The sequence below is a fragment of the Quercus lobata genome, chromosome 7, assembly GCF_001633185.2.
Source record: "Quercus lobata isolate SW786 chromosome 7, ValleyOak3.0 Primary Assembly, whole genome shotgun sequence".
Taxonomy (NCBI): domain Eukaryota; kingdom Viridiplantae; phylum Streptophyta; class Magnoliopsida; order Fagales; family Fagaceae; genus Quercus; species Quercus lobata.
The window spans coordinates 5,202,926-5,219,333 of NC_044910.1; the positions used below are offsets into that span (position 1 = coordinate 5,202,926).

The 16,408-nt window shown below is 34.2% G+C and overlaps 2 protein-coding genes across 7 annotated transcripts; both read right to left on the minus strand.

The window, feature by feature from the left end:
- Positions 1-4,614: 4,614 nt before the first annotated feature.
- LOC115953992 (O-fucosyltransferase 13) lies at positions 4,615-11,327 on the minus strand. 6 transcript variants are annotated; one of them, XM_031071838.1, is made up of 8 exons: positions 11,167-11,327; positions 10,509-10,629; positions 9,883-10,023; positions 9,259-9,338; positions 8,772-8,842; positions 8,577-8,665; positions 6,250-6,471; positions 4,615-5,560 (listed from the first exon to the last, which is right to left on the minus strand). In XM_031071838.1, exons 3-8 carry the CDS (start codon positions 10,008-10,010, stop codon positions 4,828-4,830), a joined length of 1,323 nt encoding a protein of 440 aa, XP_030927698.1. In that variant the 5' UTR covers positions 10,011-10,023; positions 10,509-10,629; positions 11,167-11,327; the 3' UTR covers positions 4,615-4,827. The 6 variants fall into 6 exon arrangements, with proteins under 6 accessions (XP_030927698.1, XP_030927696.1, XP_030927701.1 ...); XM_031071836.1 differs by having other exon boundaries at positions 9,883-10,047; positions 11,167-11,326; XM_031071841.1 differs by having other exon boundaries at positions 8,772-8,876; positions 9,883-10,047; positions 11,167-11,322.
- A 2,107-nt stretch (positions 11,328-13,434) lies between these two features.
- Positions 13,435-15,181, minus strand: LOC115954299 (eukaryotic translation initiation factor 1A-like). The gene is made up of 2 exons (XM_031072216.1): positions 15,047-15,181; positions 13,435-14,185 (listed from the first exon to the last, which is right to left on the minus strand). Exon 2 carries the CDS (start codon positions 14,158-14,160, stop codon positions 13,732-13,734), a length of 429 nt encoding a protein of 142 aa, XP_030928076.1. The 5' UTR covers positions 14,161-14,185; positions 15,047-15,181; the 3' UTR covers positions 13,435-13,731.
- Positions 15,182-16,408: the final 1,227 nt, after the last annotated feature.

Here is a 16,408-nt window from a genome sequence, read left to right on the forward strand (position 1 = left end):
AGAAAGAGATGGGTAACAGCGGTGGCAAGATCATGAGAAACGGTATCGTGCTTGGGGCTTTGGGCAACAAGATCGATGGTAGCGACGGCGGGGGTGGGTGGTGGGTTGTAGATCGGTGACATGCAGTTGAAGATTCGGCCTTGGTTGGTCAGAGGGAAAGAGAGAGAGAACGAGGGAGGAAGAGAAGAGGGACGGTGGATGCAGCTTGCACAACGGAGGGCAGATGGTGGACGGAGCTTGCACGGCGGATGGCGGATGATGGACGGAGCTTGCATGGCGACCAAAGCTTGCACGGCAGTTCGATTCCTCTGGTGCTCTCTCTCTCTCTCTCTCTCTCTCTCTCTCTCTCTCTCTCTCTCTCTCTTCGGGTTGTTGAGTTCTGAGTGAGGCAAGAAATTCATTGAAGGTAAAATTACTATGGAGTTAGTTTTACAGAGTTAGGGACTCTATTTTATGGTCAACTGTTTCAGTTTGACCAAATTTTCATGCATACCCAAACACCCTCAAAGGTGTAAAATATTTTTCCGATTTCCTTTACAGCCGAAACAAACGCAGCCTAATATTAGAGCTTCTGTTACCCATAATGACCTCGTAGAAAGGCAACTAGTTATGATGAGATAGGTCATTTCAATATGTAAACATTCTCAAATCGCAAGGTAAAGAAGCCTAACATTTTTTAGAGGAAAGACAAAGTCCAAAATAACAACTAGTTAGACGAGCTTTAAGTGATGCACTTGGTTACCGTAGAAAATTTTGTGTTACTTAATTTCCATGGAGTGCTTGACGGGTTAAATTGTGGTGGCATATAACTATTAAACAATCCATTTCCATGGAGTGCTTAACTAGCTATAGTCACTCAAAAGCCTCAATCTCAAGCAAAAGCATCTCTCTCTATAAAAATAGTGTTGGAAGCATAATTGGTTTCAATCCAAGCTCTTAGTCTACACTTCTCTTCTACTTTTTTGTCAATGGCTAAGTCTTATTCAACTGGGAACAGCCCTTCAATGATGTCCTTAATGCTAATGTTTGTGATGCTGATGGCTAGCCTAGACATAATAGGTCCCTCTTTCTCTCTCCCTCTCTCTCACTCCTTTGCACGTTATACATTAGGCTCCCAAATCAAAACTAGTTGAAGTAAATAATTCTTCCGGAAACACACTATTTGCCACAACTTAATGTGTGGTCAACTATAAGTGGTAATAAATCCACCACCTTTTCTCCACCACTACAATCAACCACTCAAGAGTTGTGGCAAAAGTTGTCCCTGGACCGTTTTACAAAGTAAAACCTCTATAAGATCAATTTATAAATTCTCATAAACCATACATATTTCATGTATTGCTTGAACAATTTCGATAAGTGTAGAAATTTCACAATAACTTAGGTGATAGGTAACGATTATATATAATAAAGTAATGCTAATTATGTTTCTATATGAAATTATACTAATCATAACCTGTCATCTCAAATTTTGTAAAAAAAAATTGTGAAATTATTTGTGTATGCAGCATTATTGGAACAATTAACATGTATGACATGAAAGATAATCTTAGAAAACCAAAAAATTGGTAACATGTACTCTTTATACTTGTGTATTGTATGCTAAATGTTACCTTTAGTAAAAAATTATTCAATATCCAATTCTAGTCATGTTTTTAGTTTGTTTATAAAGCATAATAAAACCATGATTTTGGATATTTTAAAAACTTATAGAGAAAATAATTTTTAATCATCTTGATATTTGTTTAGCATGATAATTACAGATATGTGGGTAATATATATTAAATGTCTCTCCAATCATAAATTTGGTATAATTGAGTCCGCATTATAAATTTGGTAAAAATGATCTCATAAAAAGCTATAGAGTAGTATGATATTTTTACACTATGTTTGAAGCAGAGAAAGATGAAGGGAGCGAGGAAAGTGTCTGGAATATACTAAAATTTATTATATTCTAGTCATCTTCCATTTTCCTCTCCTCTACTCTCCCCTCATCTCCCTCAATCCAAACATAAGGTTAGAGTCTAACTGGACATGTATATTTAACCATAAGTGTATATATGACAAAGTAAAAACTAACTAGCTTCACAATGATAACTTTTATTAGAATTGTATTTCTCTAAACTAATGTTATTAATTTCATTCCAGTTAGTTAACTAATATGAATCATCACTCTATTCAATCCCATCCTAAATTCTGGCTCATTCTATCCATTTCGATACATTTCAATAAATTGCATTCAGTAAATAAACGAGTCATTATTTTTATTACTAAACCTATTTCTTTTTTATTACTTTACTCACATATGACATTTTATTATTATTTTCCATTAACAATGTGTTTCCTTTGTTTACTTTACTCACATATGAATTGTAAAGTTTAGCTACAAAATTAGTTGTATCCTTAGGCTACAACCTTACTCAATATCTTTTTATTGGAGGTGAATTTTGACAAATCCACAATTGGATTACATCTTTTTTTTATATCTTCCATACTTGCAAAATTTCAAGAAAATTAAAAGATCAATAACTTTGTCATCAAAATTTTTTTTTAATTGTAAGTTTTTGTAAATTAAAATTATGAACAAAATATAGGCTTATAGATCATATAGTAAATAATATCCGATTGACACAAAATTTAACATGTGTATTGTGAGTGTAAAGAACATACAATTCAACGGTTAGATTTTCAAAATATATTGTAATATTTATTTTATTGAGTGAGTTTGTAGCCTTAAGTTACAATCAATTTTAAAGCTAAACTTTTTCCTTACTTTTTTTCTTCATTAAGATTATTTTTTAACTTACTCAATGACATGCTATATTATGTAATGAAGAATGTACTTTATTTGATTTTGAATTAATAATTTAATATGTTATAATAAATAAACTTAAATTTCAACACTACATGAATCAAGTATTTATTGACTGTAAATTTATTATGTACTTTGTGAGCATATGATGGAAATATGGTCATGACATAAAATTTGACATGTTCTATTTTAATCAGCTGCCAAGATAGGTGTTTGCTATGAATGTTTGGCAACAACTTACTGTCCCAAGAGAAGTTATAAATATGTACAAACAATAACATCAGAAGGATGCGACTCTATGGCCAAAAGTATGGTTCTCTCCAAGCCTTTAGAGGCACCAATATTGAGCTCATGCTTGGTGTCCCTCATGAAGAGCTTCAAAGCACTGCTTCAAGTCAAGACTATGCAAACACATGGATCCAAAACAATGTGCAAAACAATGGAGATGTCAATTTTTTTTTTTTTTTGAGAGAGTTTCAACCTATAGCATCCTCTCTTGATAATAGCCAAAATCTATTATATTTTTAATTTTCTTCGTCAGGTTAGCTCAAAATGTCATCATATGAACAAAGGGTTACAGGAGAGAAACCTTTTATAAAAACGTTTTCACTAGTTACTAAGAAATTTTCTCAATTATCATCCATAAAAACATAGCACATACTTCTCCCTGAAAAAGAGAGCAGTATATTAACCTTATTCTCTACTTTTGGTAGTGGACTGAACAGTACACCTACAGATTTTCATATTTTTAGCAGGTATCTCTGTGAGCATTCTCCTAGACACAACAACATCAACCCCAAGGGCCTGGTTGGTTGGTGCTCTTTTTTTCTTTTCTTTTTTTTCTTTTCTTTTTAATTGTTGAGTTTTAAAAAGAAATAATGATAATAATAATAAACAGTTGGTTTATCTTGACAGTTTTCTTTGACAAATTCCACCCTTTTCATTGATAGAACAGTATAATTTCAATAAATATTGAATCTTATGCCAAAATGGGATTCAAAACTTGAGCTTATGTAGTTGATGTTAGATTAGTGAACCTTCTCCCACTGACGAGCACTCAACCAACTGAGCAAGCAAGACTTACTCAACCATACCATCATGATACTTCAATTTCAAGTTGCAAGGAACTTCAGAAGAGAATTGTGTTGGATCAACTCCATGATGCTATACTGCTTTTTGGTCGCGGTCTTTGTCATTTTATGAAGAATGGCATTACAAAAACTAAAACTAACATTTGAAGGTCCATCAACCAGTCAGTTATACAAGATTTCAAGTGATAACCAATAGAAGAAATGCTGCTTGCAATAGAGGAAAATTCTGTCTCCCGGGAATACATGTGGAAATTTTCCTGTATACCCCAGATCAAAGCTTGCTCAAAGGTGAACCAAAGCATTAAAATGGACTTACACTGTCCCTTTTTATCTGCAATTTCACTCAAAGAAGGAGAATGTGATCTTAGGAAATCTTGTAACCTAAAGCATATGACAGCTGCAGTCAAGATGCTCAAGGCTTCAAGCATACCAATTATACTAGTACTGATCGATGAATGAATCCTTTTTGCCTGCTTGTAGAAACATTCTTATAATGTAACATTCATCTAATCAATCTCAATAATTCTAGTGTGGTCTGCGGGTATGATAACCATCAAAACCAATGAATACACAATTGAAATCTTAATCATAGATTATTCTGAAAAGCAGTTTTTAAATAAAACACATTCATGCATAGGTAATGTAAAGAGATGGATTAAGAATTTACGAATGTGGCAAAAGGAAACTTATTTAGTAGAAGTGAAAACAGAATGGTTAGGTGCAATGCCCAAACTTTGGCCAAGAGATACATAATTAAAGTCAGTCAATAACGTTAGAACTTGTAAAAACAAGATATTAGGGGAAAACTTTTTATTCTACAAGCCCTAAATTATAGAAACACCTAACAAAAAATCTGCTTCTAGAGTCATATCACATACAAAAAATGAAGAAATACAATATATGGCAAGAAAGATGAAACTGAAATCACAATTTGAACTCACAAAAGCAGTCAGGCAAAGCAGAACCTCTCCCCATGACATAATCATCTAGATGAGCCTTCCACAGGGCTTGCATCAGATCTTTCCCACTAAAACCTTGGGAAGTGAACTCTGCAAAAGCTCTTCTGCTTAAGAAAAGGGTTTTATACAAGCCCTTAAAAGCTCGCATTGCTGCAACCATCTTATCCATATTTCCAAAATATGTAGCCACATAAGAATCACTATTAATAGACACATAATAATCCAATGCAGCTTTTGTGTTCCCGTGCATTCTTGTGAAATCCTCATCACTTAGGAGGCTAGACTTGGTAACTACATTGGTGTAGACAGATGTTAAGCCTTCAATTTCCATCAGACCATCCCCAGCTGCCAAATATATATTTGTGTCTGTTGGAATGGAAAGTGATTGAAGTATGAAGGCCGTCTCATTAGGGGTAAGAGGACATTTTCCCCGTTTTCTCCAGACGTGGGCTAACTCTCCAGTCCATGGTTTTCTATCTCCTCGTGCTGCTTCAATGGCTTTGACAGAATATGGAGAAAGACCTGAGTATTCGCATTGGCTGTATGCTACCATGTCAGGTTCAAATCGAAGGTGAAGTGAAAGAAAGGGTTTGGGTATGGCTTCTAAGAGCTCAGAAGCCTTGTTCTCCAAGGATCTAGTGAGGCGCAACGCACTGTAACAAGCTTGACAAAGGGAAGCTTTTGCATACAGAGCATACCTACAAGAAAAAGAAAGTAGTCAGCAATATACCATTAATATCAAAGATATGGTGGATTTTTTTTTTAATTACTATTATTATTTTTTTAAAGCACATAAATATGGAAGTTAAACCAATCTTGTTAGACATCAAAACTCATATGAGAATAAAAAAGATGTTCAGTCAACTTTCAATTTATCTTTTTTTTTTTTAAGTGAATAATTAATAACGCAAATCAAGTACAAGGGTGTATATGGGGGAAAAAAATCAAACAAACAACATAGGTTAAAACATAGAACAGCTATAAGCCCAGGGAGTCCATAAAATCTAGGAGCCCCTCAATTGAAGAGGACATTCGGCACAACATCCACTCATATAAACTTCAAAAACACATACTTCAACTCATCTGAGCTTCTGGCCCTCAAAGCACCTTATCTTTCTCAGCACTAAATGAAAGTTTCCTAAAATAAGAAACAGGTATATCCACAAGACCCAATCTTAAGATATGCGGCCAGCGCCTCATATTAACATGTTGAAACCAGACCACATGTTGCATTTGACATTTCAACTCTATATCAAAAAAACTAATGGCCATTATACATCTCATTAATCAACCTTCTCTGAGTGGGATCAATTTCTCAGTCACAAGTCACAACAATACGGTTCCAGTGCCATCACTAAGCAGGAAATATAGAACTACAAGGTAATACCTATCTCTTCTTTGGCTCATTGCTGGTGTAATTGAAATATAATGATGTTCCAGCAAGGATGGAAGAACAGTTTCAATGTAATCAAATTGGCCTTTGCGTTTGCTACAGTCTACTCGAAAAGGTTCTTTTGATGCAATTTCTGGTGGCAACTCTTTAACAACCTTAATAAACCCATTCATCTGTTGAATAAAGTATTCAACATCAAATACATCTGCAAAACCACTGAGGTGAAACCAAACGGTTATGAAAGGATACTGCCTTAGTAAAAAGAAGATAAATTTTAAAGGATTATAAAAAATGAAAGAAGAAGAACAACATTATTCTTGTTGCTTGAGGAAACCTTTTGGCCATTGACACATAATATCATACAAATAGAAGCATTTTATAAGATCAAATCAAAGATAAAAGAAGGCTTATTCTATACAGTTCATCAGACTAAACTGCTGAAATGAGAGCACGATCAGAATATAGATGAGAAAAAAACTTATCAAACCATCTTGTTAGCCTTTGAGAGTTAATTAAAAATTAAAATTGAAGCCCAATTGATGTGATTATGAAGGTCAAAGTAGAAGTAAAATTATTTAGGTACCCAAAAAAAGGGATGCACAATATAATACTGGGTAAATTATTACTTTTGGTCCCTGAAAATTGAGGTAATTTTGATTTTAGTTCCTTAAATTTAAAAAGCTTGATTTTATCTCTCAGATATTCAAAAGGTAACAATTTAGTCTCTTTCATTTATTTCCCATCCATTTTTTGCATACGTGGCTAACAGTATACTGAGATGGCTTTCATTTATCTGATGTGGCACCATTCACTTGCTTTCCTTCACCTCCCTTCAAAGTTCCTTCACACAAACCAAATATCCCAATCACCAAACCCAAATTCGTAGTTGGCAAGCCCAAGTTGCCACCCCTTACCACCACCACTTCTCTCACTATGCCACTTTCATCATCATCATCTTCATCAACACCCCAAAATAACAACACCCACTTAGATTTGTCATGCCTCATAAAAAATGAGACCACAATCAAATTAGCAAGATACAAGAGTTGGAAACCGCCAATTTCAAGGGCTGTTGATTTGGTGGATGTGCTTCAAATATTACCAATCTAAGAGTGGGAAATTTGGAATTGGAGCTCAAAAGGTCATGTGGGTATTAGATAGTTTGTTATATTTGTTAAGTTACCCTGTTCTTGTTTGTGATAGTCTTGGTAGCTCAAAGTTGGAGAAATTTTGAGAGGAAAGTAATCCTTGTGAATGAAAGGAGGTGTAAAGGAGTGGATTGGGTGAAAAATGGGCCTAGGTGGTTTTGGGTCTCAGCTTGTGGACGTGCTGATGGTGTGTTCTGTTGTGGGTGGGTGGAGGCAAAGGCCAAGAGGGGTGGGGTCTGAGTCACCAATGGTATGGGGTGTGCAACGGTGTTTTAGTTTGGAGGCATTCTAAGGTGGCTATGGCTGGTGGTTGTGACAAGATTCAGACTCTCGGAGACACATTAAAGTAAAAAATAGACAAAAGTTAGATGCAGATATTAAATTATTACGTTTCAATTGTTTTATATATATATATATATATATATATAAGGAATGCAATTCTTATTGATATCAAAGAATAGAGTCACCCGAGTATACAGGGAGTATACAGCTGGGGGCCAAACAATCAATCACACCAATCACAAGAATCTATCAAGTCAAAAACATAACATATAGGCTGACTATGCAAAGCTGACATCCAAATCCAACAAAGTTCTAAAGAAAAATAATTTCAGACCAGGCATAGCTCTCTCTGCGTCCTCAAAACTCTGATTGTTCTACTCTCTCCATATACACCAAATCAAACAATGCGGGGCAGCCATCCACAAATGACCATTCCATCCACAAATGACCATTCCGATGACGACAAAAAACAACTTGGCCAACAAGCTAACAACTCAACAACAGATTTCATCCTCACCCAAAAAACTCCAACTTATGGAAAAAGAATGAGTGGCTTTTAGATTGGTGTTATATGAGTAAATGCAATGGGGAATCAGTTGACCATCTCTTACTTCACTGTCCTATTACGTTTTAAAATTTTGAGTGACCAAAATCCAACTTAAGCCATATTTCAAGAACCAAAAGTATAATTTACCCTAAATTCATTCTATCAACTGTACAAAACAAAACAAAAGGCAAACTATAAATTATCTATGATATGATTATATAAAACAATACATTTTATTCATACACAGTCAATTTCACAGCAAACAAATTCTTGAAACATAAATAACAATTCTATCAGATTTCATAGCTATCCCATCAACCTTGATAAATATAACCATAAATTACCTTGATTCATTCCAATATGCAGCCACTTCAAACTTTGGCAAAACCAAGGTTGCATTTAACAAATGGGCAATACCAACACCATCACATAACTGCAGTCATTATAAATAATAAACCTTCTTTTATCAAAGAAATAAAATTGAGAATTTTCAAATTAGATCTCAAAGTTGCAAATACGAAATTCTCTTAAGCACTCACATCTCTTCGCATCTGATTGAGCCCACCATAGCAATCAACTCGGATGTATCCATTATTCTCAAGTGGCAAAGCTGCAGCATTTTAAACAAAAACCAATGCAATTGTCTGCAATGAACGTCAATTAAGATTGACTCAGAATATCACAAACCAAATGGAAACCCTATACCAACCATAATTCTCTTTCCATCCCAAACATAATTACAGAGTTCAAAATTCTTGATTTTGCAAATCATTCCTCAGTGACTTTCCAAACTCAAAGATATACATGACAAAACAATTATAGAAGGCCCAAGAACCCTTATTAAGTTCTCCATGTAAACTGCTCTCCTTCCTCTTCAATTTTAAATGACTATGCTCCATATTTGGCAAACAATTATTATATCCCAAAAAATTCATTTGTAGGCTATCTGCCAAAACCTATATATATCCGATAGATCCACAAATTTTTGTCAAAGACAGAGAAATTCAAAATTGAAGCTCCACTTACCACTTAGGTGTCCTTGTAGCCACCACTTGCAAGGCCTCCACTCCACCATCCTCCGGACACTCCATATGTCCGATGTCCCTCTGCATCCATAAATTCATATATCAGATGAAAAAAAAAAAAAAAACTGTGGAAAGATTTAAATTTTTTTATTTTATCTTATGCCCTACCCATGCTTATCAATTTCTAAACATTGACAACCTCCCTCACCTAATAAGGAAATGTTAAGATCCTAGTACTCCAATTTCTTTTCTTTCCCCATATTTTCTCAGGAGATGAACCCAAAAAAAAAAAAAAAAAGGAAAAGGAATTGACAATAATCTGTTACCGAGAAACAAGGGAAGAATTATGTCCATTCAATTAACTGACTTAGCATAAAGTTACTTATTAAACATTAATTATATATAAAAAAATAAAAATGAAAATAAAAAAAACTGAAACTTAGACACAAAGTTGTGGAGTAATTATTTCCTAAACAACCCAAGCATAATAAAAAACGTTTACAACAAAAATTTATATATCTGCATTGAAAATCTTCTTTTCCTCCTTTTTCCCTCACTTTCCATGAAACCAAACACAGCAGAAAAAAACCAAAAACAAAATAACATCCCCAAACTTGACACTTACAGTGTTAAATTGGAAGAAAGCACGGTCTGGGAAAATGGAGAAGGAGGCAAAAGCAAAACTATGGCAAGGACGAGAGAGAGAAACACCACCAGGATAATAAACAAGGGTTTCACTGACAAAACCACCATTTGATTTTTCTTCCTGAATTTCAAACTTGCATTAGACCTGCATTAGATATAAAAAAATATGGACTTACTATGAAGAAAAGACAGAAAATTAAATTGTCCCGGTGAACACAGAGATCATAGAGGCTATCAAGTGTGAAAGTTCCTACAAAATTATGCTGGTTGTAAACTTTGCTTCAGAAAATAATGCTATTTTTAAGCCTGCCGATGCTTCATTCAATGAGACCACAATCAAATTAGCATGATACAAAGCATAACAAAACCAAATTGCGCTAAAAACTAAAGTATCCATTTGGATTAGCTTTGTAGTTTATTTGCTTATGTCAAACTTTTTAAAGCCTTTTTTTTTTCTAGGTAAAACTGTACTTTTGCCCACTTTCAGAAAATAAGCATAAAGCTAATCCGAACACACAAATAGTCCCTTCTATAGGGTCAGCTTATAAACAACACAATCCATACACAGGAAATTTATGCCCATCTCGTATTATTCCAATAACTTACCCAAAGATTTACTACTCCAACTCTTTTTCTTTTTGATTTTTGATAATGTAGGGAACCTTTCTAAATAAGAGCCCTTTGGACTTGCCTCTAGCTAGTAATATTTACTGGCAACTGCCCCCACCTGCCAAAACCAGTTGTCAGGTAATCCAATGGCATTAACCCCTAACGGGCTATGCAATTTACGCACATGATCAGGAGCAAGGGCTTAGTACTCCAACTCCAAATGATATTAAGTATTAATAACATTCATGAAATTTTCATTATTACTTCAACTTAAGATAAATGCCATCCATTAGAAGTTACCCCAAAAAAAAAAAAAAATGAAGATTAGTGCTTAAGTGAGGAGCACCATTGAATGTGTGAAATGGGTCTCTTTATATTTTTTTTATTTCTAATACAGAATTCAGATTTTACTCTTCTTTTTAAATACTAAATTCATTGGTTTTTGTTGAATTACTTGCATCAGATCTGCACCAAAATCACTTGTGTGACCATTGTCGAAATTCAAAAACATTAAAGAAAGAAATCAAAGATATATATCATTGAATTGATTTAGCTCTCAAATGCGAGTATATGAAATTGAAAGCACAGGAATTTCAAAAGCTTAAAATCTGATGAGAGATCTAATGAGTGTCAAAATAATGTGGATTTCAAGTACCTTATGGAAGCAGATCTAAGTGAATCTCCAACGAATCTGAGAAAAGCTCCAATTTTTTTTTTTTGCAATTGAATCGAAAATTTCAGAAACCCTAACCCCCAAATTATATAAGTCCCTCCCTAATGGAAGAGAAAGAAAACTTTTCTGTTTGTTTTCAAAAGGTACCCGCCGCGTTGGGTAAAACCCGGGTCAGTATCAACCCGTTTGGATCTGTGTCAAGTCAGATCCGATCCTAAACAGATTATTTATAATAATAAAATATGACACAGCTTTATTTATTTTTTATTTTTTTGGTCTTTTTCAAATATCTTTGGAATACTATATTTTCAATGAAACACTTGAAGTACTTTACAGTTTACATAGAAAATTTGAACTTTTTTTTTTAATATATATAAAATACTTATATTTTAAACATGATTTTTTTACATATAAGAATGTGCTTTTTTTTATTTTTAAAAAAGCATTTAATATATTTTTTATAAAATATTTTACACAGATTTTTTTTTTCAAAATGATTTTTATTAATTTAATTTTTTTTATTTATAAAATACTTGAAATATTTTATATGAAATACTCAAAGTGCTTTAAACACATTTTTTTCCTCACTTTTAAGTATATTTTCTGACAATATTTTTTTAAGATAGAGTATAGTGTGATAATATTTAAGCATGTAATATATTATACTAACACGTAGTATAAACTAGGACAACTTTAATCAAAGGATGGAAGTGGCATTCATTCATCAAACATGTATCTAAAGTAATGATAGTTTCCATTCTATGATTAAAGTTGTAATCCTTATATTTAGTAATTATTTAGTATACATGTGGCTCTAAGAGTTGAAGCACAATAGTTAGAATTGATTTTGTTCGATTTTTAGCTTTAGAGTTTGAGTTCGGGTGAGGCTTTCCTCTTGTGGATAGGAGCACAAAACGAGACACGAGATTGACACGTAGCCATTTTAAAACATATCTTAGTATTATCTCTCCTACAGTGCTCAAAACCAATTGAAGGGAAGTGAAACTAAACCCCTTGAGTTATGTTATGCTCTTAGAGCTTAAATGTATACTAAATATAAGTGGTACAACTTTAATCAAAAGGATGGAAACCAGTCGGAATAGAAATAGCTTAAAAGTTAACTTGTTGAAGAATAAATCAAATGAACAAAAATGACTTCAGACTTGAAGATTATAGTATGTGCAGTGCTATTGCTATTCAATCATAACTAGCTCCAAATCTTGGAGCATAGCTATTGGTGTACTTTTAACACTGAATGTGTTCTTGCAAAACAGATCTTTGCACGAATTTACCCGTTATCTGAAGCATGTATGGAAAGTTGGAGCATAATTGACGATTCACTCGATTATGATTTACAGTTTGGAACACTCAAAACTTCAAACACTATTTATGATCAATTCAATGTTTCTACTTTTTGCTAGGTCACATTCAAAAGCTTACCTGTTCAACTCTATCCCAGACCAATTGAGCCAAAGCTTAAGTACAGTATTCATATATATTACCACGTGAAATTTACAGGAAGACTGGGTGATAGCACAATGAGTAGCAACACAAAAAATGAGGTTTCAGAACAAACTAGAAGCAACAACTATGTGCAAGGGAGCGCTAAGCTTATCGCTACAGCAACATCTGAAATATTTTTCTGACATAAATTATAAATCTACTTTATCCTATCAGTAGTAGCCTCAGATCTGTTCAAAGAGAGAACAAACCAAAGCCTATGGCAGAGAACCCGACAAGGGCTAGACCGCTAGAGTGGTGGATGGCACCCCACCTTCCAGAAACTCTCCAGTTGAGAACCATAAACAAGCAGCTTGAGGCAATTGAAAGAAATCATAGATTCATATTAGGGCAAAAGGTTTTTTGGTCCAGTAGGAGATGGAAAAAGAAGGCTGTGGCTCAAATGAGTTCCCTGTTCAATTTGACAATAACTAACTGCACCAAAAGAGAAGGATGGATTTAAGCCTACCAACAAAAAGAGGCTTAAGGATCCCAGATGATCCCATATTTTTACCAACACTAAGGACAATAGAACTGAATATCAGTCTATCCTCCCGAAGAGGTAAATTTACGATAGAAGATAATACAATTCATAATGTAGATCAAATGTGCAAAACCCCAACTTCAAACATTCAAGCGAGAATCCATATAGTTGACCCTCAATCATCAAATGACCCACCGGTGTAGAGCAAAAATAAATTCTAAAGAATTGCACATCTCTGCCAATGCAAAATTTAGAACAGAAGAATCTAAAGAAACTTCAAAGATCATACTCCATTGAGGAAATAACCAAGAGCGAGTTTACGTTATACAAGCATCATCAACGGTTTGGTGGGTGGGGGGTCAGGACAACCAACATCCATAGAAAGAACAAAGGGCAAACATAACAGACACTAACTAGTAAGAGAAGGTGTTACATGGAATACAACCAAGTCCCCACCTGAAAATCCAAATTCATTAAAGTGCGATTGGAAATTTCGACTAATAAGTATCGCTTAACCATTACTCTTCAAAATTAAAGATAAAATCTACACACAATTCCAAACCCTATATCTTATCAATATCTTCATCCTCAAACTCAATATAATCATCACCTCCACCTTCCTCCTCGTCATCTATGATGCCTTCATTGAGACGAGTGTTCTCAGGAAGCTCTCCATATGCCTTGAGGAGCCTAGCTTCATCTGGCATATACTTGAGGATCACATCAGCCTTGTCATCCTGATAGTCACGAAGACCGACGAGTATGATATCACCGGCCGCAATCCAGACCTTCTTGTGCATCTTCCCTCTGATATGGCAAAGGCGCTTGGAGCCATCAATGCACATCGCTTCACACCGGCCATTTCCCAACATGCGAAGCACTTGGGCATACTCCTGCCCATCTTCCTTGAACACAAGCTCACGCTTTTCATCGTCTGCTTCATTCTTACCCCTCTTTCTGTTCTTTCCTCCCTTTCCCTTATTCTTCGGCATGGCTAGTTGGCTACTGACTCTGTTACTGCACCAGAGCAAAACTACTTATCAGTCCAAACTCCCTAGTAAATGAAACAGGTTCATGAATTCAACCTTTGCACAGAAGTACAAACTCAATAGTTCAGTGAAAGGTAGGAGTTCATGAATCATTTGAATTTAGCAGTAAAAACTTATAATTTAGTCAAAACCCACATAATAAAATGGCTTCAGAAGGGGAAAAATACAAAATAAAAATGTAAAAAATGTAAGAAATCGTAGACTCCAGCTTTTTTAGCAAAACAACACATAGATAGGGCCACAATTTTAAGGTTCAAGGAAAATATAATTCCACATAATAAGGGAAAAAAAACAAACCAACCCCAACAACCAACCAACCTCAGAACCCACCACTGACAAGATAATTCAAACTCAACCAAAAATTTGTTCACCAAAACTTTACTTTTTAAAATTTTAAAAAAAAATTAAATATTCTTTTCTCTATATATATATATATATATAAAATAAACCTGAAAATTTGAGAGGCATAATAACATATTAAAATCAAAAACCCAATAAATCCCAAAACCCACATGAAGCATGAAAATTTCTGATAAGATAATAACAGAACAAACCCTAATCACATAGAAAAACAACAATAATCACAATAACAAAACCCTAGATATTTTTTCCCCCAAAATTACAACTTTAGGGGAAAAAAAAAAAATCAGAAAACCCAGCTATGGCAAACATAATCATCATCAACATAAGCTAAAAACAAAAAACAAATATTAGCTTCGATCAACAACAACAACAACAAAACCCTAAAATTTTAACAAGAAAATCATATAAAATTAAAAATAAAAATTGTTTTAAAAAAAAAATTAAATAGTAAAGAAACGAAGAGTACCTGGGTTTAGCAAAAGATTGCACTGGGAGTTGTTTTTGATTTGATCGAAAAAATCGTCAATGGCAATCCAAATGGTGTGGGCGTGAGACCCTAGCTCCCTTTTTGTACCACAAAAAAAAGCTCGACTTAGTCGGTCTAGGTTTGGGCCTCGACCTAGGCCATATCAGCCCTTATACTGGGTTTTGGGCATGTTATTGGGCTTTTAAGTTTAAGGATATCAATTCTCGAATTAAACCCCAGCCCATCTACAAAAATTGGCTTTTTTTTTTAAATTCGATATGTTATAAAATAAAAAGGGGGGTAGTAGTTGCAAGAAATAAAACTAAAGAGTTATTGGATTTTTTTATTTAAGTAGTCATCTACTTCCTTTTTTTATTGCCGAAAGTACAATGAGTATTGTCTTGAAAGGTTATTTATTATTTCTTTACAACAATGCTCTTATTTATAGTCTTTTGCATGCGGTTGATTAACTTGATTTTAACATATTTACTGAATCAAGTGGAATATCATTGGACCACTTTGGTGGCACTAAGGGCTGAAGTTTTACCACTAAAATTTACACAATACAAAGCTGAAATTGGCAAGTGCTCACAACAAAGACCACCTAGCACATACAATAAAATCTAACTGTCAATTGTCTAAATTTCCAACACGATACTTACAGTGTAGAGAATATCTTATATGAGCCGGGCCTTTATGCCTTTTGTGAGACTGAGATGTGGGCCCCACTATTTGTGGGCCCACATGCCAATCTCACAAAGGATGTATGCACCTGGCTCACTAGATACTTTCTCCTACAATGTGAGAGTGAGCATTTGAATCCTAAATGCTTCCATTTGAAACACAAAAAGTATTAGTTGAACTATAATACTCTTGACAGAGCCCATCTCATTGAGTACTAGATTAAAATGAAATAAAAAATAAAAAACCCAAACACATGGCATACTGTAAATTTTTTTTTTCCTCTTTTAAATGATATTATAATTGATAAAGTATAAAGTGAAACACTAATAGTGGAACATTGGCTTTTAATTTGGATTAATGTAAATTTCAAGCATTTCTTTTTATGGGCAAATAGGGAAGAGGAGGAGATGGATTCAAACTACCAACATTAGACACAAAAAAGCACATTACCAGGAGCTTATCACTTGAATACCTCACTTCTAAACAATATAGATATTTTTCAAAAGCTATCGTCTAATGTTCTCCTCAACCCGTCAGACAATACTGACGAAAAAGGGGTATCTAATGACATGATAGAGTCAAATTTTTCGGAAATGTATAATAAAAAGTTTAATTTTCTATTAATAGGTTGACAAAATTCCTAACGGCTAGGTGCAAAGTGCTCTGTGACAACAATTA

Coding starts and splice junctions, on each gene's coding strand:
- LOC115954299 (XM_031072216.1), bottom strand. CDS start 14,160: ATGCCGAAGAATAAGGGAAAGGGAGGAAAGAACAGAAAGAGGGGTAAG.
- LOC115953992 (XM_031071839.1), bottom strand. CDS start 10,010: ATGGTGGTTTTGTCAGTGAAACCCTTGTTTATTATCCTGGTGGTGTTT. Junction 9,339..9,882: donor CTTTCTTCCAATTTAACACT/GTAAGTGTCAAG, acceptor TTATGGATGCAG/AGGGACATCGGACATATGGA. Junction 8,843..9,258: donor GCTACAAGGACACCTAAGTG/GTAAGTGGAGCT, acceptor AAAATGCTGCAG/CTTTGCCACTTGAGAATAAT.